This window comes from Pseudorca crassidens, chromosome 4 (genome assembly GCF_039906515.1).
Source record: "Pseudorca crassidens isolate mPseCra1 chromosome 4, mPseCra1.hap1, whole genome shotgun sequence".
In the NCBI taxonomy this organism is placed as follows: Eukaryota; Metazoa; Chordata; class Mammalia; order Artiodactyla; family Delphinidae; genus Pseudorca; species Pseudorca crassidens.
Window position 1 is genome coordinate 132308405 of NC_090299.1, and position 26655 is coordinate 132335059.

At 38.2% G+C, this 26655-nt stretch overlaps 1 protein-coding gene across 6 annotated transcripts in view; it reads left to right on the plus strand.

Annotated features, from left to right (window-relative positions):
* The window catches only part of INPP4B (inositol polyphosphate-4-phosphatase type II B), a 718440-nt gene that overhangs the window by 382736 nt on the left and 309049 nt on the right, over nt 1-26655 (plus strand). For all 6 annotated transcript variants that reach the window (XM_067736786.1, XM_067736785.1, XM_067736789.1 and 3 more), the window contains 2 exons: nt 5962-6080; nt 8162-8278. In XM_067736786.1, coding sequence (XP_067592887.1) covers nt 5962-6080; nt 8162-8278 — 236 coding nt within the window. The remainder of the gene's footprint in view (nt 1-5961; nt 6081-8161; nt 8279-26655) is intronic.

Sequence of the window (26655 nt, forward strand, 5' to 3'; positions counted from 1 at the left end):
GGCCTATCAGTTGATAAGCGGCATCTACTTTTCTGGAGTACAAGGAGCAAGGATATATATGTCACATTTTTGAGAAACCTAACCAAACATTAAGAATTCGAGAAGTAAATAGAAAGCTGCATTCTAGGCAGCAAGAGGCTTACCCACAGCCTTAGGGAAATGGCTGATTCTCTTAGGGATGGTAAAATAAGAACAGTGCTATTGGGGGAGCCTGGAGCTAGATGGTTATTTCCCTAAATCCCTGTTTGGATAAGGCCACTTTCCTGTTCAAGATGCCCCCTATTCTCTGTACCCTGGCCCTGTTTGCCCTTGAGGGGCGTGGATTTACCTCTTCTGCTTTCCCTATGAAGAGTCTGGGGTGGGGGAAGAAGGGGGAAAGAAATGAACTTTCATCAGGGGAGGTTTGTTGCCATCAGGCTATATTGGGTTTGAGTTGTAACTCTTTTTTTTTTTAATTTCAAGAAAAAGAAGCTTTATAAGCATTCACAGCCTTCTTTTTGATGAGGGAATGTACAGAACAGAGGAGCGAGTCTTCCCATTACCCCTTGGGACATCTCAGTTGTTAAGACAATGACTCTTTGTGGACCAACTTTCTCTAAGGATTTTTTATTTATTTTTTTGGCCATGTGGCATGCGGGATCTTAGTTCCCCGACCAGGGATCGAACCCTTGCCCCCTGCAGTGGAAGTGCAGAGTCCTAACCACTGGACCACCAGGGAAGTCCCTCTCTAAGTAAAGGAACACTAACCTCCCAGATAAATCTCTGCATAGAGGGTGAGTTTACATGTAGTACGTCTGAGGACAGACAGAAAATAAATAAATCTTTCTGCTATTTTTGGCTTCTCATTTGGAAGTGCCTAGTCAGAGGTGAAATTAGCAAGTATAAATGTGTACATCTGGTTTCACAGAAAGCAATATATTAATGATAACTATGATTTCTGAAATTAACAAATAATCCAGTAAGGGGTTTAAAATTTTTTTGTATTGAAAACAAGAAGGTACCAAGAAATCACAGGCATATATTTAATAAAATACTTTTATTAAAAAAGAATAAGGTTACATAAAATCAGGACCAACCTGGGATATCTTGAGCATTTAATTACTATAAGAATATTGAATAGATAAAATCCATTTTTGTGCCAATGTATAATTATATTCATATCAATCTTAATATATAATAAAAGGACCTATTATGTGCCTAGCATTCAACATATATTACTTCATATAATCTTTATAGCAAATCTATGAAATCTGTCCTTTGACTTCCACTTTACAGATAAGACAATAGAGACTGAAAGAGATAAGAGTAATGTATCCGAAGTCACATAATTCCTTAGGCTAGATTCTGGTTTCAAATATAATTTTATCCCAAGTTGAAAAACAAACAAGCAAACATTTCTTTTTTCTCTGTTTGCTCTCCTGTGTGGTTTCTCCTTTAAGCCTAACTTTCCTCTGGCTAATTTAAGAGCAGAATTGTAGAGATATGGGAATTCATGTCAAAGTCTCCCTCCACCCGCCCCCGCTTGTGGCCATTGCTTTTTCTAGAGGATTGAGGATAAACTTTGTTCGATGCTGCTAACACTGAATGGCAAGAAGAGAGATGAGATAGAGTGGGGCAAGAAAAATGACCTGACTTCACAGAAGAAAGAGTTCTTAAGGGGAAAGAGACAGTTGCTTGGAGTCAGCCTTGAACTCACACTACACCAGTGGCTCGGGCCACTGCCCCCGTGAAAGCCTGTGGCAGGCACCTCTGCTTATTTGAACACTCCATAGCCAGAGCAGGTCTTAGAATAACTAGCTGCTGAATGCAAAGCCACCTGAACTGACAGTTGTGTTCAAATTGATAATTGCTGGGGCTGAGCTCTCCGGTAGAAGAGTCTGGAGACATTTTTAGGCTTCCAGCCACTGTTGGCTAGAAGGATGGAACGGCTGTAAGGACTCAAAAGACTTGACGTGCTTTAGAAACGATGGCTGAATGAAACAAAAACAGATCTTTTATAAAAACGGTACTTTGGGGTGGGCAGAATATTAATTCAACAAGAACGCAGAAACCCCCACCCTTTAGCTTCCGGATTCTCAGATATTAGAGGAATTATAGGAGCAACAGATGATCTGCACTTCTCCCTAAGAATCCAAGTAGTAGCTTTAAGCATCTAGATCGGAGGTTGGCATCTTCTGGTCCTTAGGCCAAATTTTGTCACAGATACATCAGTTTAACTCATACAATGACTGGGATTTCAAGCTTTGGACAAATCCTCAAATCAAGCCACGTGGGCTTTTATTTCTTCAGGCCATGAATTTGAATGGAGGCCCCCTCTTTTGGTACAGCATAGATTTCCAGTTTGCTCAGTGCCTAGCCCTCTCCTGAGATATTGAAGCTCTGTTTGTTTTTATCATTACACTTCTATTGAGGATTCCCTTCCAGCAGAGAGCTGTCTGGATCCTGTACAAATCTCAGCTGGGAATGCCTGCGAGCATCTCATTCACCAGCACTGACGATGGAAAGTGAATTCTCATGTGGCCAGTTACTATAGCAAAGGTGACAGGAAAAACAGTTACTCGTAGCTCTTTTGTTTTTTTCTAAAGAAAAGTTTCAAATTGTAGTTTTTTAAAAAAATTATTCATTACTTTTACATTGTGATTTTTCTCCTTTTTATTAAAAAATAAACAATTCAGTGGACACAAGCATATTTGAATCCCAACCTATCAACATCTTGTATATTTAAACTCTCTTGGGCTCTGAGAATGCTTTTAAACAGCTCAGTCCAAAACAAAGCCAATAAAAAGGCAGAAATAAAAGTAAAAAATCTACTGGTGAGTGAATGATGGCAGAGAGATATTTACTTGTTACTACCCATTTGATTCAAGAATTCTCGAATAAAACGAAACAACCAAAGCAAAACCCTGAAGTATTCTTTTAGCCCTGTGAGTTGAAGACCACTTATGCAGGTCACTCCCTCGTAGAGTAGAATTTTGTGTGGGTAATGGGTAGTGCTAAGTATGGCTGGAAAATTGATATGACCTTTTTTTTTGATTTCTGAAAACAGACTTTTCAGGCTTCTTTAGTGGTTACTAAAAAGTTCCTATGCAGGTTATACTTTATAGTGACCCAGTCTCTGTGAAGCAATTCAATCACTCATCATTTATCACCCCTCCAGTGGGACAGTGTCAGTATGTATAGATCCATAGTGTATATGGGTTTCACTTTACTAAATGCAATGAGTCATGTACTGGTTTGATATTTACAAAGAAATATTGGACCTAATGATAGTTTTTAAGGAGCTGTCTGAATATGGCTGAACCAATAAAAACCATTGTACAGAAGAATAAAACACTAACTATTAGTAAATGTAGGTATTGATATTGGTAAATATTAGTAAGCTTTATTTTGCATAGAAAAGTCCATTCATAAAAAGGGACCTAATTTCTTCCTTGCCTCCATCCTGAGAAATAGACAGATGAGGAAACTGAGCAGCTAAGAGTTTGTGACTTAAAGGCACATACGTAGAAAATGAGGAACCTGGGACTATAGCTCAGGAAGTCTGACTGATGTCAGAGTCTTTTCCTAACATCTTGCCACATAGAAGTAGGGAACATTAAAATCTCTGGGCTTTCAGGAAGGAAAAGATATGGACAGCCAAGATGTGACCTTAGTTGTTGTTGTTGTTTTCTAGGCCATATTTTAGATCTAAAATATAAAGAAATGCAAAGTGCCATTACAGTTGTTTTTACTTCATCAGTATTGGGGGAATCTGCAAATTGGGTCGGACTGAACATTTGAGTTTAATGGAGATTATCTCTGTTTTTATTAGGAGTGAGTCTGAGAGGTTCGCTGATAAAATGGAGAACAGCTTCTCACTTCTGAGAACTAACCACAGCCCACAATCAAGGCTGACAAGAAATCAGACAAGAATTAACTTACTTTGAGCAAACGTGTCATAAGCTCATAAGGTAGAGATGAAGCTACCAGCAGAAAGTGGACAAAATGCATGTGTGGGAAACAAATTGACTCCAGCTTCAAATTCTAAGGAGAGATATATGTCAGTATCTGAGCAGAAAGCCCAGAGAATGAGTGATAAAATTAAACATTCATTAGGCAAGTGGAGGAAACGATCAAAACAACCACCAAAGGACAGTCAGGTCTAAATCTGTTTTTTTTTTTTCTTCCGGTGATATGTTGACATTATTGAAACCTTGCATCAGTATTTTCTAAAACTAGATCTCTTGGGTTAGACAGTAAAGAATTATGGCAGTTGGTCTTCCAAAGAGAGGTGCCACTGTCTGAGAGAGGAATTCATATGCCAAGAAAAGAGATGGAACTGCTGGGGTGTGATGTAAGAAAACTACCAGAGAGTTCTAGTAATGTACATGTGAGCACTTACTCTTTCAAAGCCTCTAGTTCTTAGTATGTAAAAATGAAATAATAGTTCAAAGCACTATTTTGAGAAATAAAGAGATAATTGGCAAAAGACCTCAAAAATAATGATGGCTAAATAAACTGTTGCTATTAATTTGTTCCAAGCATGCTTTCCTAAGCTTTCCCGTACGGTTAGAGGCATATGGTTTAAATAAGGAAAATTATAACAAAATACCGTACAGGAGTAAAAGGATCTCAAAGTCTGTCAAGAAGAAATTAAGAAGTTGAAAAATTTGCCCAGAATTGCTTAGCTAGTAGAACTGGCCGAAAACCAGGCCAGTTTCATTCCAAAGCTCCTGCTTTTTCCTCTGTCCCACTCTGCTTCTATAAATGAGCTGATCTGTAAGCAAAGGAAAGGTGATCATTACATTCATAATTTGCTTTGCTTTCAAGTTTCAGGTTTAAACCGTAGTACCTCTGTCCTAGTAGGTGTACACTGTTGCAGAGCCAGAATGTAACTTAAATACTTGGGTCCTTCCCTCTCTTTCTGCACTGGTCAGAGGCGTGAGATGTATATGGTATAGAGCCCAGCATACTCTCACCATGAATCCATGACCCGCGGCTACTGCTAGTCCCTGGTCCCAGCTCCAGCCTGACCCTAGCCCCCAGCTCAGCCTAATTTGAACCTCTTCCCTGTCGTGAGGACACTTTGCATGATACTTCGGGATCCAAATGCAGGTAGTAAAATTACTATTTCAAAGCCAGGTGGGGAAACACCTGAGCAGATATTGGACTTGCTGAAAAGGAATTTTTTTTGGACTTTTCTTCCCCCAATTGTGCAATTGTGAGAATGATATGTGGGAGGAGAAAATATTCAAGTAAATATGGTATGGTGGAGAGCGTCTGTAATATGAGCCTGGTGTCTCAAGGGATAGGTCTTACTTTTGTGGCCCCTGGGCAAGAATTAACCCATCATTTTTTTTCCACGTTTCTGCCTCCCAGACTTGGCTGGAATCCTGGACAGAGGACGCTTTTAACCCCTCCACCTCCTCCTCTGCTCCTTGCCCGGGGCTTGTGTGTTGCTGTGATAGGGTAGCCTCCCTTCCCCGCGTCTGTCCCTATGTAGGACTGTAGGAGGCCAGCTCTAGTGAATAGATAAGTAAGGACCAAGTGTGCCTTCCAACATTTGAACTAATCCTGCCAGTGTCAATAAGGAGAAGCGTAAAGTTCCCCGGATGTGGCCCAAGTCAGTTTATGTAGTCTAGGGGTGTGAATTAAAGCCCGGGGTTTAATGACTAATTAAAGTCGCTCAAAGCCCCTGAGCTGTGTGTGCAGGGTCACACATGAGAGCTGGGATCCGAGGGCAGTGGAGACTCGCATGAGCTGCACATGTGGCCAGTGGAAATGAATTCTCAATTCCGCTCCGCAGCACGTGACTTCCTATTTCTGTAAGGTACTTCCAAGGGACTTCCTCTGTAAAATCAGCCAGAGTCCCAGAAGGTTTCATTCAGCGCCGGCGCTGAGTTTCCTTCCAACCCGGGACAAAAGTTTTCCCTGAGATACGATGTTAGTTTCTCTTCTTTCTCTTTTCTTTGCCATTGCCAGCATGCAAGGATCTTGTGGCTCCCGTGCGTGATAGGAAGCTGAATACACTGGTGCAGATCTCAGTAATCCACCCAGCGGAGCAGGGTCTGACAAGATACTCCAGCACGGAAATTGTGGAGGTGAGCGTGCTGTGTGCCTGATTTACTCTCGCTCTCTCTCAGTCTCTCTGGATTTGAGCAAGCAGCTGAAATACTTCAGATTTTGGCCTGCAGCTGTGCTAGGTTGCAGTCCTCCTTCATTTAGGAAAGCATACCTGAGGTTACTAAGCATGCATTTGTAACTTACCAGAATAAACAAATGGGGAAAGAACTTGCCTTTTTTATAAAAGACCTATTTTTCTTTAGTAAGTAGAAGGAAAATCCCCACTCTGGATCTTTGAATAGAGTACTAAATAGGGGGGAAAAATATATATATATATATATAAATTTTAAATTAAATGGAATGAATATTTCTTTGAGGAGCAAAAAAGAAAGTTGTAAATTACCTAGAGGCGTTTTAAACCTAAGTGTTTTTGCCCTTTTCATTTTTTCCTGTATTCTTCAGATTGACTGTGGAAGCTTCATATTCTCTGCCTTTCGTGCACGTCAGAAGCTTCATATTCTCTGCCTTTCGTGCACGTCAGAAGCTTCATATTCTCTGCCTTTCGTGTGTGTCTTTTTAAAGTATAATGTTTTTCAAAGAAAGGTGGATAATTAATTTGAGACACTGTAATGTTTCTAGGCAAAAGGTGTAAATATTATTCATCCGTTGGGAGATTTCCTATTTACATTTATTGTTGCTAATATAACACTCACAATGTGTTGGGAGGAAACTTGTTATTGTGTTGGACCAGATTCAAAAGAGGAAGTGTTTCCCTTTTGATTATTTTGTTCTCATCACATATTTCACAGCCTTAGTGAATGAGAGATACTCTCTGGGACTAAAGAAAATGTTTTCTACACTCCTTAAGCTTTGCTTTTCTTCGACTTGGGAGCCCTTTCTGTTTTGAACGAGGAGTTTCTCTGTAAGAGTCTAAGTTGCCTACCCCAGATCTGGCTTGCTCAGTGCCATTGGTGGAAAAAATGATTCAGACGAAACTCCATTCATTTCTCTAATGGGAATGACCCAGATCCTACACGTAGCCCTGACTCTGTCCTTGGGAAACTTTAGGTTCCAATGCTGGTATCATTTGTAGTTAATGCTGTGGTTGAATAAACAAAAATAGTCTTATTCATTCAAGGAAAACTAAAATTGGAAAATTGTTCATTTATATGAAAACTATTTTCAAGCATTATTTCAACTTGATTATCTTAAAAATATTGTCAAAACTTAAAAGAAATTATTTATTTTGACACATTTATTTGAACATACATAGGTGTTGTTGACTGTTTCATTCACTGTGTGTTCCAGAGCATCTAACACTGTGCCAAACAAAACGTAGTATTTGTTGAATAAAAGGAAGAATGAATGAATAAATGAATAACTTCAGCTTCCAGAAACTTCCATAAACAACTGGCTTACAGAACTCTAGCAAATATCTCCATGATATTCAGCACTATGCATATTTAAATATAGATATAAAATTTAATGTTGGATGTCAGCTCTCTAAAAATGAATCCTGAGGCATGGAAAAACCCTGTGCACTGCATCCTGAGCTAGTAATTTCATAGCCCCGAATGCATCATATTTAGTTTCTTTCATTAGTTTTCAAATCAGTCTGAGAAAAAAAATACAGCTGAACATCTAAAAACAAATGGACGCTATCAGAGCATGGCTTTCAATTGAATCATTACAGAAAGGACATAAAGGGACAGCCTAAGATTGCCAAATGGTTCTTGATGAGAAAAGAGCTTCATTTTAATTTGATCAGTCAATATCTCAGGGTATTTGCATAAATCACAGGTTATGTCCATTACATGTATTCTAAATGGACAGACAACTGACCCTAAAGAAGGGTGCTGCATATAATGAAAATAAATTGTTTTTCAAGATGCTTAGCAGCTCTGACAATGATGCAGGGCATTTACTGTCAACAGCTCTATCAGTCCTTTGGGGCCCTGGGCCGTGTCCCTGTGGCCATCATTTGGCAATTCAGATATCTCTTCTAATAGAACCACTTCCTAGAAAAGCAGACCCAGACACTTGCTGCTTTCTCATGTGTCACTGCATGCTGCTGACTGCTGCCTTATTGAATCAAAGTTGTCTGCTTGTGCTGTTACAGGGAACAAGAGACCCACTGTTCTTGACTGGTGTCACATTCCCATCTGAGTATCCCATCTATGAGGAGACCAAAATAAAACTAACAGTCTATGATGTCAAGGATAAGTCTTATGACACTGTAAGTACTTGTACTTATTTCTTTCTTTGGGAAAAGCAATAGGCTTTTCCAAACCACTGGGTTTTTGATGTAACTGGCATTTTTCGAAGAGGGGCTTTGTACTGTGTTTATGGTTGTCTTATGTTTATAGTTTGCTGGGATTTCTTTCAAGTTCATTTGGCTTAGTGCCATACTGGCAACTGGTTAGGAGCAGAAGCTTTCAGAACCGTTTTTCCCCTCTTTCAGGGAGGCTGGCTGGATGTCTTGGTTTCCATTTTTGTTGTTATGCTTTAGGAGTTGTTGAAGGAGTAGCACCGTGAGCAGAAAGCAAGTGGAAGAGATTAAATAATGTTTCAGAACTTTCTAGATATTGTCATTATTCTAAAATGGGATTGATAAAGTGTTCTGCTTTCACAATTTATTCTTTTATGTACTGAATAAGAGAAACTCCCTCTGTTCTTCTGATGTTGTCTGTAGGACCAAAGCAAACAGAGGAGGAAGTAATCGTCAGCATGAGGCAGAAGCTTTCATTGGCCTGGTTACAGGAAGGTCACGTCAAGTCCTGATGGCCTTTTGTCCTAGGCTGTTCCTACTGGGTCTGACTTTTCCTCCGCTTGAATCAGTGGGTTCAAGTGAGACCGTTAGGTACCCAGGCACTGCCTCTGGAGCCCACTCTGACAATCCCTGGACAAGAGAGAATGTTATTGATAGGTGTTGAGAAGGGGACGGTTTAGCCCTCTTCTTTAAATCTCTCCCATCAGAATGAATTTTTGTTTGTTTTCAAGGCTGGGTGAGCTATGGGAGTATTGATGGTCCACAATGAAGTATAAGCCAGGAAGCACTTTGAAGGCAGGTAGACCAGTAGGTTCTGGGAGAATTCTGCTTGAGGCTATGGGGTGCTGCCCGGCTTGGAGAGTCACACACACCTGCTTGAGGGGAAATGCACCTTTCAGCTCTGCCCTCACTAGGCGTTTCTGTCTCGCTCATGAGTCTCTCTTTCCTTTTCATTCTTTACCCCGAAACATGTAACATAGGTAGATGGTGAGTATATGTAACAGAGAAAAAAAATCTGCATTGAAGGCATTTCTACTCAGCCCCAGAAAAGCTCATGTCTTCAAAACTGCAGAAGAAATGCCCAATGAGACGCACAGCACCTATGTGGTATAGAAACAGTGGTAGCGGCCAGGCAGAGCGGTTGAGAAGGCAGACTGTCTGGTTTCCGTTCCACTTTGTGACTCTGGGAGAATTGATCCTCATTTATATTTACCTGGTGGGGGCAAAGGGGGTGTCGTAAGGATTAAATAAGCTAATATATGAAACATATTCAGAAGACTTAACAGCTACAGATTCATAAGTGCAAGTTTATTATTGCTGTAGTTATTGTTTTGGCTACTGTCTTGTGGTCTCTCATAAATAGTAAAAATCAAATAAAAGAATATTAACCAAAGGCTTTTCCCATATTTACTTACTTTGTTTTTTCTTAAGTAGTCCTACACTTATTATTTCTGACTTCTTTGAAGAAAAGTGGAAGATAAAAATATATATATATGTTTTTAACATCTTTATTGGAGTATAATTGCTTTACTTCGTTGTGTCAGTTTCTGCTGTATAGCAAAGTGAATCAGCTATACGTATACGATACAAGAGGGAGTGGATATGGGGATATATGTATACGATAAAAATATTTTAAGAGACAAACATTGGGGTTAAAGCTCGCAACTAAAAAAATATATTAATATTTGCCAGGGAGTTTTGTTTTTACCCTTTCTATTCCTTTTCCTTGATTTTTGAGGTAACAAAGAAAAGGAGTAGACTGTGATTGGGATATCTGGACCAAAGACTATGCACAAAACTTACAGCATGACTTTTTTTTTTTTCTTTTGCCTTCTGCCAAGAAGAGAGGGAAATGGGAGAAAAAAGTCATAAAATTAGGAAAAAGGGAGCTATGGTTCAAATGGATGGTGGGAGGAGGTGACACAACTATGCAGAGAAGTAATAAGCAGGGAAGTGATCAGGGTGACAGGGAAAGCAAAGCAGAAACTATGGGATTTTATGGGTTTTCCAAGCACATGGTCAAATCCAGTGCTCCCAAAGGTCCCAAGGTATAGACAGGATGGAGAATATGGAAGGGCCAGAGTTATAGAAGCACTGTGCTACAGAGATGAAAATGTTGAGCTCTTGGGTTGGTTAAGTCCTTAGAGATATCAGAGTTAGAAATATTAAATACCAAAGGTGTTTCTATCCCCTTCAATCTGCCTCATTTAAAATGTTATGTATGTTAATGCTCTAGGGATAGTTAGCTTACTCATTAATTATGCTTTTTATGGGCTTCTATTCTGAAAACTCATAAATTAGGGGCTTTTAAAGACTTTCTTCCTTGATCCAGAGGTTTTATCACATAAAAGTATTGAATAAACTGGAATCCCTGCTGTGAAAGAAGACTTGTGAAATTTGAACATACTTAAGAAATGCAACCAGCTTTCATTTACCAAGTGCTGTTAATTAAAGCATAACTTCTTCCTTAAAATAACTAACAGTTCTGGTGATGGAAGTGTAAATAGAGACACAGTTCATTAATATGCTAATAGTCTCCATGGACATGTAGTCTTATCCTGGCACCTTTTCTCCTTTTTTTGTCTTAATTTTTATTGGGGTATAGTCGATTTAAAATGTTGTGTTAGTTTCTGCTGTATAGCAAAGTGAATCAGTTATACATACAGCCACTCTTTTTTAGATTCTTTTCCCATATAGGTCATTACAGAGTATTGAGAAGAGCTCCCTGTGCTATACAGTAGGTTCTTATTAGTTATCTATGTTATATATAGTAGTGTGTATATGTCAATCGCAATCTCCCAATTTATCCCTCCCCCCCTTTCCTCCCCCAGTAACCTTAGGTTTGTTTTCTATATCTGTGACTCTGTTTCTGTTTTGTAAATAAGTTCGTTTGTATTACTTTTTTAGGTTCCCCATACAAGTGATATCATATGATATTTGTCTTTATCTGACTTACTTCACTCAGTATGACAGTCTCTAGGTCCATCCATGTTGCTGCAAATGACATTATTCTGTTCTTTTTCATGGCTGGCACCATTCCTCCTCTTTCTTAAGGTTTGTTTGTTTTTGGTGTGGAGGTGGATGCAGAAGTGAAGGAGGTGGCAAGTGGTTTTAAAGTACAGTTTAGATTATGGGCATTTAAGAACCTAATTATTTTAAGATCATAATACTTTTAAGGATTAAGAAATGAAATTATGAATATTTTTGTGTTTTGGAAAATCAACAAATTATGTGCATGTATTTAAAAGAAGTTTAAATATTTGATCTTAGTAAACCATTGATCGTATTAGAACAGGACAATGAGATACTCTCTATTGGCTGAATACTAATTAATGGAGCTAGCTGACTAAGTTCCTTGTCTTTTTCTATTGAGTTTATTATTACTTGGAATTAGCCGGTCAGATAAATGTGTTACTTTGCCATCTCACATTTGTTTACATACATTTTAAAATTGGAAGTTTTGAAAGGGATATGATAACCTTCCATCGGCGCCCTTGATGCGGCGATAATCTAACTTGTTCTCATACTCCTCTAAACAACTGAAGCCGAGATTGTCTTTCTTAATAACTTCAGCAGAAATGCAATCAGTCATTGTAAAGAATGAAAAGAGTCTAACTGCTGATTCAGAATGACTCTTGTTTCCCCCTGTTTAGCTTATAGGACAGAGTCCCATGTCCAATAGACACTGAACATTTCTCAGGTGAGAATCTATGTCCTGAGACATTTTTTACCACCAATAAGTAACAACTCCCCATTTGTACCTTTCAGAAAAAGTGACCTTATCTAGATTGGATATAAATCTATGTTTTTTAATTTATTTTTATTTTGGGGGGGCCACACCATGCAGCATATGGGATCTTAATTCTCTGACCAGGGACTGAATCCCTGCCCCCTGCAGTGGGAGCACAGAGTCTTAACCACTGGACCTCCAGGGAAGTCCCCTGGATGTAAATGCATTGTATTTTGTGTGTTATATGTCCAAGGAAGTTTAGTACTAGTACAATTCCCTAGGCAGCATTATCCAGTTCAGTTTTTATGTTTTTCAATGGAAAATAAAACCATTTTCTATTTAGTATACTTTGGCTTGGCTTGATTTTCTCCATTGACTTCTTACAAATTTAAGTCTAACTATAGTTGTTGAGACAAATTCTGTGGCTGGCCTTCCACTCTACCTGGAAGATATGGTGAACTGGGTAAGGAAAAAGAAATTAAGGTTACTGATCACTAAGTATATACCAAGCACTATGTTTAATTTTTAGTTTCTTCTTTAATCTCCATAAAACTTCTCTGAGGGCAGAAGTATCATTATGCCCATTTTAAAGATGAAGCAATTGGGATTCTAAAAACTTAAGTAGGTCAAGTCAAAGATCCTTTATTTTTTCCATGCTACACTATGGTACGTACATAGTTGATAGGATTTCTCTCATTTTTCGCTCCCACAATATGATATTTTTTACTTCAACTGATACTTTAAAAGCATTCTTCATTTGGAGACTAAAAATCAGTTAATTGAGAAAAAAATGTCAATAATCAAATATAGGAAAAAAACCTCATATCCAAACATTTTAAGCACTTAAATTCTGTATGTATAACTAACTGCAGATGTCTGAAAAACTTTTGTAATGGAGTGACCAGGTACTATTCATGAAAACATAGCTGTTACTGCCTGTTGTGAAATGGCTAGATTTATGTCTCATACTTTTGCTTTTGTCCCCCTGGCCTTATTTTTCCTTTTTCTTTTATGTGTGCTGCATGGTCCTCTCAGCCTCTTCATTCACTCAGCCTTGGCCGTTTGGAATGCTCGCCTTTACGTTATGACATAGTTTGCAAGGGGAGTTGCCAATTCCATACGGAAGTAGTTCAGAGTTCTAACATGTTGCCGCCCTTCATAAATAACTTCTCTTCCTTTCTTCCTGTTGCTAAGTGGTATATGTTTACAAAGAGCATATTTATATTTTACTGAAGCATAATTTACATACAATAAAAGGGACAGATCTTAAGCGTTCACTTCGATGAGTTTGACAATGCATATGACCATGTGGCCTTTACCCAAGGCAAGGTGTAAAACGTTTTCGTCCTTCCAGAAGGTTCCCTTGTATCCCTTCGCAATCAGTTGCCACCCCCCCACACCCTGTAAGGCAATCACTTTCCCATATCTACCGACATATATTTGTTTTGCTTATTAAAATTTATGTGAATGATATCACATAGTGTGCACTCTCTTGTATCTGGTGTTTTCTGTTCAACATAATGGTTTTGAGATTCATTCATGTTGCTCAGTGACTTGATTACTGAATGGTGTTCTTTTATAGTCATACACCACAATTTACTTATTCATTCTCATATTGATGGACATTTAATTGTTTTCAGCTTTTAACAACAATGACTAAGTCTCTATGAACATTTGAGTGCAAGTATTTGTTGGAAATTGTCCTTTTATTCTGAGGGGTAAATACCGAGGAGTATAATAGTTACATCATAGGTCAGATACCTGTTTAACTTTTCTAGAAACTATTCTTCAGAATTATTTGCAACTTTATTTTCCTCCTCTTAGTAATTCATGGGAGTTCTAGTTACTGCACAAATGAAGATACTGTCAATCTTTTTCACTTAGCATTCTAGTAGATACGAAGAGGTATCTCATTGTGGCTTTAATTTGCATTTTCCTGGTGACTAGTTATGTTGAGCAGGTTTTCCTGTGCTTATTGGCCACTCATCTCTTTTTTTTTTTTTTTTTTTTTTTGTGGTACGCGGGCCTCTCACTGTTGTGGCCTCTCCCGTTGCGGAGCACAGGCTCAGGACGCGCAGGCTCAGCGGCCATGGCTCACGGGCCCAGCCGCTCCGCGGCATGTGGGATCTTCCCGGACCGGGGCACGAACCCGTGTCCCCTGCATCGGCAGGCGGACTCCCAACCACTGCGCCACCAGGGAAGCCCTGTTTTGTTTTGTTTTGTTTTGTTTTTTTAATGAAGTGTCTGTTCAAGTCTTTTGCCTATGTAAAAAAATTGGTTTTCTTCTTATTGTTATTTCTAAGAATTCTTCATATTTTGTGGATACAGGTGCTTTTGTTAGATATATGTGTTATGGTTTTCTGTGAGTCTTTGGCTTGCCTAATAATTTCCTTAATGATGTATTTTATTGATCAGAAATTTTAAATCCTGATTAAGTCCGTTTTTCATGCATAGTAAGTGCTTTTGTGCCCTAAGAAATCTCCCTAACCTCAGGCCAGGAGAATATTCTCCAGTGTTTTCCTCCAAAATATTTTATAGTTCTAGCCTTTACAGTTAGGTTTAAGCTCCACCTCAAATTATTTTTTGTAATAGGAATAAGGTGGGGATTAAAGTTATTTTCTCTTATGTAGATATCTAGTTATTTCAGCATCATTTGTTAAAAATACTTTTTTCTCCACTGAATTTAGTTGGTACCTTGACTGGAAAATCAGTGTCTACTGATACATGTGGGTCTGTTTCTTGATGCTCTGTTCTGTTCCATTGATCTGTTTGTCTAGCTTCATGACAATAACATGATTTTTGTTGCTTCATAATAAGTCCTGAAATCTGGTAGTTTAAATCCTTTATCTTTACCAGCTTGTTCTTTTTATCGAGGTTGTTGTTTTTGTTTTTGCCAATTTGAAAGCCCTTTTTCTTTCCATATAAATTTTAGAACAACTTGTCAGTTACTTTAAAATACCTGTTGGGATTTTGACTGGAACTGTACTGAATCTATAGATCAGTTTGGAGAGATGGACATCTTAATGACATTGAGTCTCATGATCTATAAATATGATATGGATATCATTCCATTTATTTAGGTCTTTAAACTTTTATGGACAATGTATTTGTGCTCAGTATATAAGTCATAATATTTTTTAGACTTATTTCTAGGTATATGATTTTTTATGCTAGTATACAAGGTATTATTTTAAAAGTACAGTTTTTAATTGTTGTTTGCTAATAGGTAGAGATATAATCATTTCTTTATATTGACTTGTAGCCAAGGCTGCGGCCTTGCTAAATTCACATATCAGTTCTAAAGGATTTTTTCATGGATTCCATAGAGTTTTGTAAAATACACAATTATGTTATCTGTGAATAATGAAATATTTATGTTTCCCTTTCCAATCATTGTGCATTTTATTTTTCCTTATTGCACTGGCTAGGTAGGACATTTAATACAGTATTGATAGAAGTGGTAACAGTGGAAATCCTGGTTTTGTTCTCAAATTTAAGGGGAAAGTGTTAACATATCACCATTAAGTATGATCTTAACCGTAAGTTTTTCATAGATGCCTTTTTATCAGATTAAGGAATTTCCCTTCTATCTATAATTTTCTGTGTATTTTTTTTTTATCATGAATGGTGTTGGATTGAGTCAAACTATATTTTTCTGGTATGTGTTGAGATGCTGAAATGTTTTTCTTATTTATTCTGTTAGTGTAATGAATTACTTTAGTTTTGTATGTTAAACCAACCTTAGATTCCTGGAGCAATTTTTTTCCTTTAATTCACTGCTCTTCCACATCTTTGCCAAGCTTCAGCCTAGTATGTGGGGGAATCAACCTCTGCTCTTCAGCCCTCGCCTTAGAGAAAGCCCTGTGTACCTTAGCAGTGAATCTCACTGCTCTTTTGCCCCCTCCATCCTTCATTGGAATACCCTCCTGCATGATGTGACATCCCATGGGAAAAAGTAAGTGGATGGGTGAGACTCAGGCTGTGGCTAGGGCTCCTAGGGATTCAGATTTCTCGTGCCAGGTCACATGGGCTCATTATAGAAATTCATTACAAGTTCAGCTGGTTTATATGGAAGATCCTCTACTTCCTGCTGCTTAGCCAAGGATGACACCAGCCCTGGGCATTTCTTCCTCTACTAAGGGTCTGTCACCATCTGGATTTCATTTCCTTTTGGTTTATTTATACCCTCAGTTTTCTGATAGGTTTAACAAAAGGTATGATTTGGTGGCATAATGACCTCTTCTCAGTGTAACAATGGGAGTGACAATCTCTTGCAACTTTTTACATCTTAACCAGAAGCAGAAGTGCTACTTATTTAACACCTTCCCTTTAGCATTTATGCTGCTCTCTGTATATATGCATTTCCATCTCTTCCTTTAATTTCCTCTTCTCTGTAGTTACATATCAAGTGCATTCCATTCTACCCTGCTCTTTACATTGTTTTCCCTTTCCTCACGTAGTCCAGTTCTTTCTTTGTGCCACTATCCTCTGCATGGGCACAGTACTTGCTCTATATCATCTGTTCAGAGATTTTTGTTTTTTGTTTTTCTTTGGATTCCCACAATAGAGAAAAGGATATTCATCAATACCTCCTCACTTTCCAGAAGGAAATGTTGTTTGCATGGAGAAAGACTGGCTCTTAGACAATAACATAAGAAAATGAATTTACTCATGAAGCAAAACAAGCTTCTTACAAATTTCTGGGGGCCATAGCAGAGTGGCTGCTTGACCATGAGGTAGCCACATCCTTATTTTATGGAGATCAGCAGAACTGTAGTTTCAGTGTTTTCACCCTTGACCGTCTTCAGATGTGTGAGTTATGGAAACAATTGTTTAACCTAGCTTAAAAAAGAAAAAAGAAGAAAAACCTAAATAAAACATTAATTAATAAAAGAAAAATTAATTTGCTTTTTTACAATTAAAGTAGAAATGGGTAGTTAAGGCCATTTCCCATTCTCTTTCCAAAACAGGGTAACTGTATTCATGTTCATCAAAAACATAGAGAAGCTTAGTCTACCCTGTATTCCCTAATGGGATACTGAGATTGGTGGGGACTAGTGATCCTCGTAATATTTAAAGATTTCTTCCAAGTTTAGAAGTAGGGTCAAAAAATTGAGCACAGTATTTGACGAGCCAGTCCTCAAGAAAAAGAAAATCAAATGACCAAGAAACATAAAAAGTGTTCTAACTGTATTTTCTTGGAAACACAAATTAAACGAGCAATGTGATCATCAATTTTTGCTGATAAACTGGCAAAAAAATTAAAGACCATTGCTGGCAGGAATGTGGGAAAAGTGCCCTTTCGTACAGTGCTGACTGAATGTAAACTTCTACAACTTAAAAAACAAAAAAATCTGCCAGCATCTAGTCAAATGAAAGGCAAGTGTACGTTTTGATTTAGCAATGTTACTGTTAGCTGTCAACCTCTTAGACGTAAAGCCACCAGTACTTAAGGATATATGGAGAAGAATGTTTGAGCATTACTGTGAAAAATTAGAGGGAAAGTGTGAATACATTCTGGTGTATCCTAATTAGGGATATTATGAAGCCTTAGAAAAGAACGATTAATTAATTGGAGCTCTAAAAGTAAACTTGGAAGAAGATCCACAAGGTATTGCATACTTGGGAAAAGCACGATACAGAGGATAATGTATAATAGAATACCACTTTTTGAAAACGAATAATAAAAAACGCCTTTATATATGTATGTGTGTTGTGTTTATAGTTAAGCAATATATAATTGTAAATGACTGTTGAGTATGTAGAAAAATATAAGAGAATAAATGCAGTGAATGGAATGGGGGAGAAGAGGAGTAGATAATGAAAGAAGAAGAAAGAAAGGAAACAGGAGAGCATGAAATAAAATAATAGTATGATCAAACAATCCTACTAGTGGATTTTCTGAAAATTAAGTAAAATAAATGTAACTTTAAAAGGTAAGTGTCATTTATATTGCTTCCATGCAAAATACATTGTCCTCAGAGAAATGTCACTTTTGCACCGTCAAGATTCAAAGCAGGAGGGCTGTCAGTAGCCTGGATGGGAGGGAACTGCTACAAACAAGTGGCCACCTATAGGAATGCTGGCAGGTGCAGGGCAGTGCCTGGGGAGATGGCAGACCTGAGGGACCTACCGTCGGGGGGATCATCTGTAGGGAATGAAGGCAGTAGCTGAAAACCTCACCAAGGCCAGTCAGAGCAAAAGAGGAAGAAGATGGTCATCATTTGCATTACTTGATGAAGCCCTAGGAACTCCCTGAAATAACTAGGGGAACTTGTAGGGGACTCAAGGATCTGAGATCACAAGTTGGAGCTCCGTCTTCCGGTACTGTTGTAGTCAGTAAACTGGATAATGAATTCATGCTTCCAAGTAGATTTAGGAGCATTTATGTATTTATTTTTTTTACCTGCTAACACCAATCAAATGATCTGATAACTGCCCACTGGGATTTGTGAGTCTAACTTGGACCCTGAACTGAGAGAGAGTTTATTTCTGCTTCCCCTTATGGCTCTCTGAGATATTGACCTCATTCTGGTAGTTTTCAAGCATTTGCGGGTTGTTACCATTTTTCCAGCAGCTTAGCTGTGAGTGCCTGGCTGGCCAGCTCTGTCTCATTCATGCAGCAGCCTTCTTGGCACAGCTGTGAGGGCAGGTGGAAGCTTAGGGAACATTCTGTCTGATGGGGTGGATCCCTGAACAGCCCGACGTGGGCACAGAGGATGTGTGTCTTGCATTGGCTTCCCATTCCTGCTTGGTTTTGCAAAGCTGAAATGTGATATGTTGCCAAAACATTTCTTCTGATTAGAAAGGGGCAGAAACTAGTGATTTAAAAGGTCAGTGTGCTATACAGCTCAGAATAGCTTTTAATTACCTTAAGTTTATATATGCAGCACAGTGGGAACAAAGGGAAATTCTAAAGAAACCTAGGCTTTCTTTAGAGTCATTTGAAGGGAATGATAATTACAGCTAGGTTCCAGCTGGTATTTAACTTCACGTGAAAAGTATTTTTAAACATACGGGGAAAAGTCATGTGTATCTACCAAGACAGAAGGTGAGGCCACATTCTGAAAAAAGTTGAGGGACATCTGGTTCCACGTCACAAAGATTTTCTTCTCAAGTTGCTATGAGTCGGGTTACTCAGGTTTCATGGCAGTAAGTCAAGCTATCTTTTAAGATGTGCCCCTTAAGGACGGAGCTAAATGCTGAGGGGGCAGATGTCCTAAGGAATTCAGTGTGTGAGTTCACAGAGATACTGGTCTTTCAGACAAACCTGGGTAATAGTTTTTAACCGAGAGAGAGAGCAGCTCTTGGAAGACACTATCAAGATTTGTTTAATCAGAAGGGGTCTCTAAGGATATTTAAACTTTTAAATAATATACTGATAATTTTTTAAACTGCCGTTTTTTGTTTGTTTTGAAAAGGGCACTGATAGTCACCTTAGCATGTTGGAATGTGGGAGAGCAGTTTCCCAAGAAAATCTTAATTGGATAGGATTTAAGTGTAAACAAGAGCTCACCCACCTTCCCCCCGCCTGCCCACACTCAGGGAATTTGGAGCATGTGTTATGGCTACAACATTTGCTTTTCATTCCTGAGTTTAAATTGAGGCACAGTGAAATGTGCATAGCAGCTTGCTGTGGCCTCCAAGCAACAAAGAAACTGAGGGCTCATGTTAGAAACTCTGGACGCGTGCTTGTGTCTTCATACCTACATATATAACGGTTTTAAATATGAGTGTGTACACGGAGTAGAATTCACAAATTTGTATTTATGTACATTAGGTAAGGCTTTAAAGTTGAAATTCCAGGATCAAGTTCATTTGTTGTCATGCAAGGCCAAAAATATGCTTAGGGCAATGTTAATATTCAGAGAAATGTTCTTCTATGTGTAAAGAGAACCTTTTCAGTTAGTGTAGGCTTAAAGGCAGAAGGATGTCTTTCAAATTCTGTTTTATTGCCTTCCCCATTCTGCTTTCCCCAGCACACACACTGTGCTTCCCCTTGGTATTAGCATCATCGACTTTGAACTTGCAATCTAAACAAGTATCTGAAAAAAGACAATACCAAACTGGAGATGAATTATTGAATTGTTGTAAGAGACCATAAGAGGCATTTGAAAACCACACCAGTGGGTGCAAGAGCAAGGGTTCTGAATGCCATTATGGGAAAATCAGGTTCACATACTGTTGGAAACAAGCGAAGCAAGGACGTTTTCAAACTTGGGATCAAGGATACAATTCTCTGTCCCCTCAAGGATCCTTTCCCAATCGTGATGCCACATTGAGAATAAAGAACATCAAGTTTAGAATCAGAAGCTCTAATCTAAAATTTGCTACTTAGTTGTGTGGCTTTAGACAAGTTATCTTTTTCAGATCTCAGTTTCCCCAGCTCTGAAATGGAAACCATAATACTTGCTCTGTCTACTGCTGAAAGGAAAAGAGGCACATGTCAAAGTGCTTTGAAAACTAAAAATCCAGTAGAAATGCAGGTATCATCATTGTTTACTGCAGATACTATTCTTGTACTGAGGGCACTCTTTCCCGAGTGACACTAGTGTATTTCCAAGAGAAGGGTTAGTGGTTTCCTGCTATCAGACTCCTCAAGGTTGACCATGTTTCCAGTGAATTGATCAGTCTGGATATCTTGTCTGTGTTCTCATGAGATGATTTGTGGCTGGGTGCTGAGCCTATGCTGGTACACCAGAGCTGTTTCACTTTGAAACAAGTGTCTAGCAATGAATAAGAATCAACTTTCTCTGTTCTTATTTTAATATTTCATTAACCTGATACTCTGTATTCTGATACTCCAATATTCATTTCCTGAGTATTTCTTTACAAAAAGGGAGAAAAACAGCAAAAGATAATGCAAGGCATGTCCACATTTTTCATTATAAGAGTCATTTTGATACCTGACTCTCATCTTCTGACTTGGGTTACAAGGGACATTGTGTCTATGGGTCTATCTTCTGAAACCACACATGAGAAAGAATGAGAGGAAAAAAACCCTCTTCTTTAAGATTCACTTTTCAAATCATACTTATACAGGTGGGCTGACCAGTGAATCACCCTGTACCTCTTTTTCACTCTTCCAACTCTGAGTCATCATCCAGTTTGATTTTTTTTTTTTTTTTTTTTTTGCGGTATGCGGGCCTCTCACTGCTGTGGCCTCTCCTGTTGCGGAGCACAGGCTCCGGACGCGCAGGCTCGGCGGCCATGGCTCACGGGCCCAGCCGCTCTGCGGCATGTGGGATCCTCCCAGACTGGGGCACGAACCCGTGTCCCCTGCATCGGCAGGTGGACTCAACCACTGCGCCACCAGGGAAGCCCCCAGTTTGATTTTTGAGACATCGTTCTAACTGCCCCAAATGAAATGATTTTATAAGATTCTTTGACCTTGGATATAGCAGAAAGTAAAAGTGGAGAATAAAGAATTCTTTTCTACCTTCCTTACAATCTTGCTTTCTTTCTTAAAACATTTGTTAGACGGAAGCAGAATGTTTCTTCTCTAGTCTGACCTCATGAAATTCATGAATGCTTAACTAGATGAGACTGTTTGAAGGAACTTCTGAGACCAAAGCCACCTAAAAGTTATGAAAAAAATCTTTTTGTTTTTCTTCTGCAAGGCAAATGGCTTAAGCATTTAGACTCTCAGAAACACCAAAGATAAAATAGAAGAAAAGGCTTAAGAGTTATTAATTAATTAAACATCAGACCAGAGTACAAGTGGTATTTTTGGATGGCAGATTAAAGGATAGGATTAGCTTACCCTATAGCTATACGTATTACTTCACCTTTTTCAGCAGTGCTAATATTATTTGGGACATCATGGAAAATAAAGAACAAATAAATTACATACAACTTCAATAATTACAAAGAATTTGTACATGTAGTATTACAGTTGAAGCTCATAGAGACCCTGTTGAGTCAGGGAGCTAGGAAGTAAGTTTAAATAATTTGTTCAAGGTCGTATTGAAATGTCAACCAGAATCTCAATCTTCTGATATTGAATCTATTGGAGTGTGGGAGGTTTTCCAGGAACAGTGAGTTTCCTAACTCTATTAATAATTTGAAGTGGATGATGACTTTCAGTCAAGCTGCTGCTGTAGGGGACCACCCTTGTAAATGTGGTTAAGAACTTCCTCTTTAAATTGACCTCCAGGAAAGGGAAGAGGGAGAATTTACGTTTTGAAGGCTCTGTCAATATCTGGAGTAACTGCCTTAGATAATGCATCTTTCTCCTGGGTCAGCGTATCTGCCTTCAGGTGCTGAAATGCCCTGATGACCTTCCCATTGTTCATTTCAATTTGGTTACGCCTACCTTGGGTTCCCGTGTAGCAGCTATAGCTACGTTAGTGTTATTTGGTGCCTGTCTCAGGTTAGCTGAGTTACAGCTTGTAAGACTTCAGTGTCGGCCAACAGACATCCTGGAGGAGGTAAGCCACGTTGCCAAGTGATCATGAGATCTTATTCTAGGATGCTGACAATGTCATGATAAAAATAGTCAAATGAGGAAAAAAGCTGTATATCTTAATGCTGTTTCCTCCAACTGGAAGTTCCTAGAGATTATTTGCTCTGCCCTGTTTAGTCATGTCACAATTTATTAATTCACTTAAGTATTTTTATACTTATTCTGTGAAATAAGAAATATTAATATTGGCTATATTAAGAAAACACAAAGATATGACAAATGCACAGGTTTCTTTATATTAATTTGATTTTTGCTACCATAAGATTGACATACAGATGAGATATCCATGTTGAAATATCTAAGCAATCATTTGGAAATAGGTGCATGGGATTAGGGGAAAGTGACAAGATTTATATTGTCTGGAAACACGTAACAGTCGCTTAAAAATTATTTTGTATTTTTTCTCCCACAGCAAAGGGGAAGGGGGAGTATTATCTCATTCTGTTCTGTTTCCTCAGGAAAGCAAACTTGTCCCAGACTTTTTCTTGCATTCCATTGGCTAGAATTGTGTCCCATACTCACCAGTAATAGCAAGGGAAGTTGAGAAAACAAGTGTCTGTTCTTTCAAACTTTCTTTGTTGGAATGTGTAAAAAAAGAAGCAAGTTGGAAATGACTTTTTAAATTATGAAGTAACCATAGTATTTGGAATAAAGATTTGGAAGGCACCTTTACAGAAGTGATTTTTGAAAATCAGAGAATCAGGAAAGAGAAATAGGAGAAAATGATCAAAGTGAGAACCTTGGGAAATAGTGACTATGGAGAATGAGAGATGACCAGGTTTCAGTAAAAAGATAAGGAGCAACCTCACAGCCATTAGGATGGCTATTGTCAAAACACCAGGAAATAACAAGTTCTATTCCTCCATGGCTAGGGTGTGCAGGGACTGGAACCTTTGTGCACTGTCAGCAGAAATGCAAAATGGTGAAACTACTACTGAAAACAGTATGGAGGTTCCTCAAAAAATTAAAAATAGAATTGCCATGCAATCCAGCAATCCCACTTCTGGGTATATATCCAAAAAATTGAAATCAGGATCTCAGAGATACTTGTACACCCATGTTCATAGCAGCACTATTCACAGTAGCCAAGAGGTGAAAGCAACCCAAATGTCTATCAATGGTTGAGTAGATAAAAGAAAAAATGTGGTATATACATACAACAAAGTATTATTCAGCCTTGAAAAAAGAAGGAAATCCTGTCATGTGCCACAACCAGATGGATCTTGTTGACACTTGTGCTGTGTGAAATAAGCTGATTACAAAAAGACAAATACTGTATGACATCATATATATGAGGTACCTAAAGTAGTTAAATTCATAGAAACAGAAAGTAGAATGTTGGTCACCAAGGGCTGGGGAGAGAGGGAAAGGGGAGTTGTTATTTAACGAGTTTCAGTTTTGCAAGATGAGAAAGTTTTGGAGATCTGTTTTACAACAATATGAATATACTTAACACTACTGAACTGTCTACTTAAAAATAGTTAAGATGATAAATTACAGGTTATATGTTTTTTCCCCACAGTTTTAAAAAAAAAACAAACCTACTTCAGCTTTCTACTTTGGTCAGTTTGGGCTGGGCCCCAAAAAGTTGACTTTCTAACAAGTTCCCAGGTACTGCTGCTACCGCTGGTCCACTGGTCATACTTTGGAAATCACTGCTCTGACGTAAGACTTATCACTCAATCCCATAATCCTCTGTTTATAGTCTAGCTCTCCTTCAGACTGTGAACTCTTAGAACAGGTACCATTTAGGTTGTCTTTACATCCTCAGGTTCTAACCCACTATTTGTTCCTGAATAAATTTGTGTTGAATAAAAAAAGATAGAGAAAAAAAGACTTAAAAAACAGTAAGAAAAAAAAAATGAAGAGAACCAGACTGTGCAGTGCCTTAGAAACCAAATTAGGGGAAAATTTTAAGATAGAGATGAAGGTTAGTGTTGCCTAGTGCTACAGAGATACCAAGGAAGGTGAAAAAAGATGACTGGATTTAGTGATTAGGAGGTCAATAGCCTTTCAGAAAACAGTTAGAATGCAAGGATCAAGGAATACGTGAGGTGCTAAGATTGTAAATACTGGGTAGCAAAAAGGAGAAATAAGAAGGAAATGTGAGTGAACTCACAGAAAGCTTTTAGTTTAGGGTAAGTTTGAACACATTTGTAGAGAAGAACTAGGCCACCTAAGCAAACTGCAGGAGTCCCCAGAGATTCTGGGGTAGTGGGAATTAGGGGTTCCAGAATAGAGAGCTGGTAATTTCTTGATAGTTAGTCTTGCCTTTACTCGAAATTGCTGATTTATCATTATTATTTTTAATTTCAAAGTTTCTTCTGCAGCAGTATTTATGTTACAATCTCTTCCTTGGGTCAGTTTACCAAATGAGAAATAATGAAATACTTGACTTGAACCTATTTCATTTGGGTAACAAGAGGAACTGACAAGTATTTTTATTATGTGTTTGGAGATTCTGATGGGAAAGAAATCATGTTATGTTAAGGTCACCAGTAATATGACTTCCTTAAGGAACATAAGATGAGTGTTGCCTAATCATTTCTCAATAAAAATTTATTTTAACTAGTTTGACAAGCCCCAGGAATCCAAAATATTTATGATAAAAGAAAATCATGTGGAAGAATGAGAGAAAGAATATATATGAAATTACATTCAGTTGTGGCTTATATATTCTTTTCCCATAGCATCTCAACAATAGTGCAAGACGGAAAGACCTCCTCTCTTTTGGGGGAGATCCTTCTTTTCTCTACATCTTCCAAAATGTTTACCCAAATGGGTTTTGCTAAGAAATCCAGATCATTGGAAAAAAAATTATAAGGAAAATGTTAGCATGAAAAATGCATCTTGGTTTGGAACTATAGTCTCTGAGATTATGTCTTAGATTGTGAGCTGTGCTCATCTGAACCAGGGTTTATTTCCAGGTTCTGACACTAATTCTGTACACGGGGACCAGTTACTTAATCTTTCTGGCCCTCAGTTCATTCAGTAATGAAACGATAATAGGAGTAAATATGACACAGGGTGGTTATAAGGACAGAATGAAACGATTGGTGTAAATCTTCTCGTATAGCAACTGGCTTGTAGTGGGTGCTCAGTGCAGGCTAGCTGCTACTGCTGGGGTTCTTAATATGATGATGACGGTGATGAGTGATGATGATATTTATATTTTAGCACCACAATTAACTTCGGAAAAACTTTTGTGTTTTTTTTTTGTTTGCTTTAACAATAATTGCAGAAAGACTCTCAACTGGGAATGTGATAAAACCTAGTATTTCCTAAATGGCTGTTTACTTTCCATATTTAAAGGAGTGTGAGTGAACATACAGAAAGGTCTCATTATATCTTGAATGTACAATCATCAATATCCTTATCCTACTAAAAACAATACCTTTATAGCACTATTCTGTATCACGCACTGTTCTCTCCCTATTTGCTCATTTAAGCTTCACAGACTACTAAGAGATAGATACTATTAGTATGACCTCCATTTTCCAGAAGAAAAAATTGAGACAAAGGTACAAATCTATTAAGTAGAAGTGTTCAGATATAAACCAAGACATTTAGCGCCAGAGTCTGTGCTCTAATTAATCACTACATTTTAAATGACGATAAGTAACATGGTAAATAATACTTATTGTCTGGATATCTATTATATTTTACTATGAGAGTATTTTTAGTTGTATAGTTCAGGTCTCAAAGGGAGAAATTCTAGCAATTTCACTAAAATATATTTTTCTCTAAGTGTTCGAGATTTCTGATCTTAGGATTTCAGCACCTTAAAAGGTCAAACGTTGTTACCCTATTCATCTTCTCAAACACTTTCTGCTTTATGAAAGGGCACCCATCTATTCAATATAGATGCAGAAGTAGAATTTTTGACACATACAGGTCTTGGCTCTTCAATCAGAGTTCTTTCCACTTATGCTGCATTACATAGAGTCAAGTCAGATTCTCAAAATAGTAATCGTGAGAGCCTGCAGCTACTTGAGACCGATCTCTGTTCTAGCAAAGAAAAGAAATGATTCTGTTTAAAACCCTCTATATTTCAAGTCCAGGAGAGAAGTGCACTGTATGCCCTTGTATTTATTTATTTACTTGTCGGCAGATACAGAGGGTAAGTCCTTGGTAGCAGGGCTGAGATTG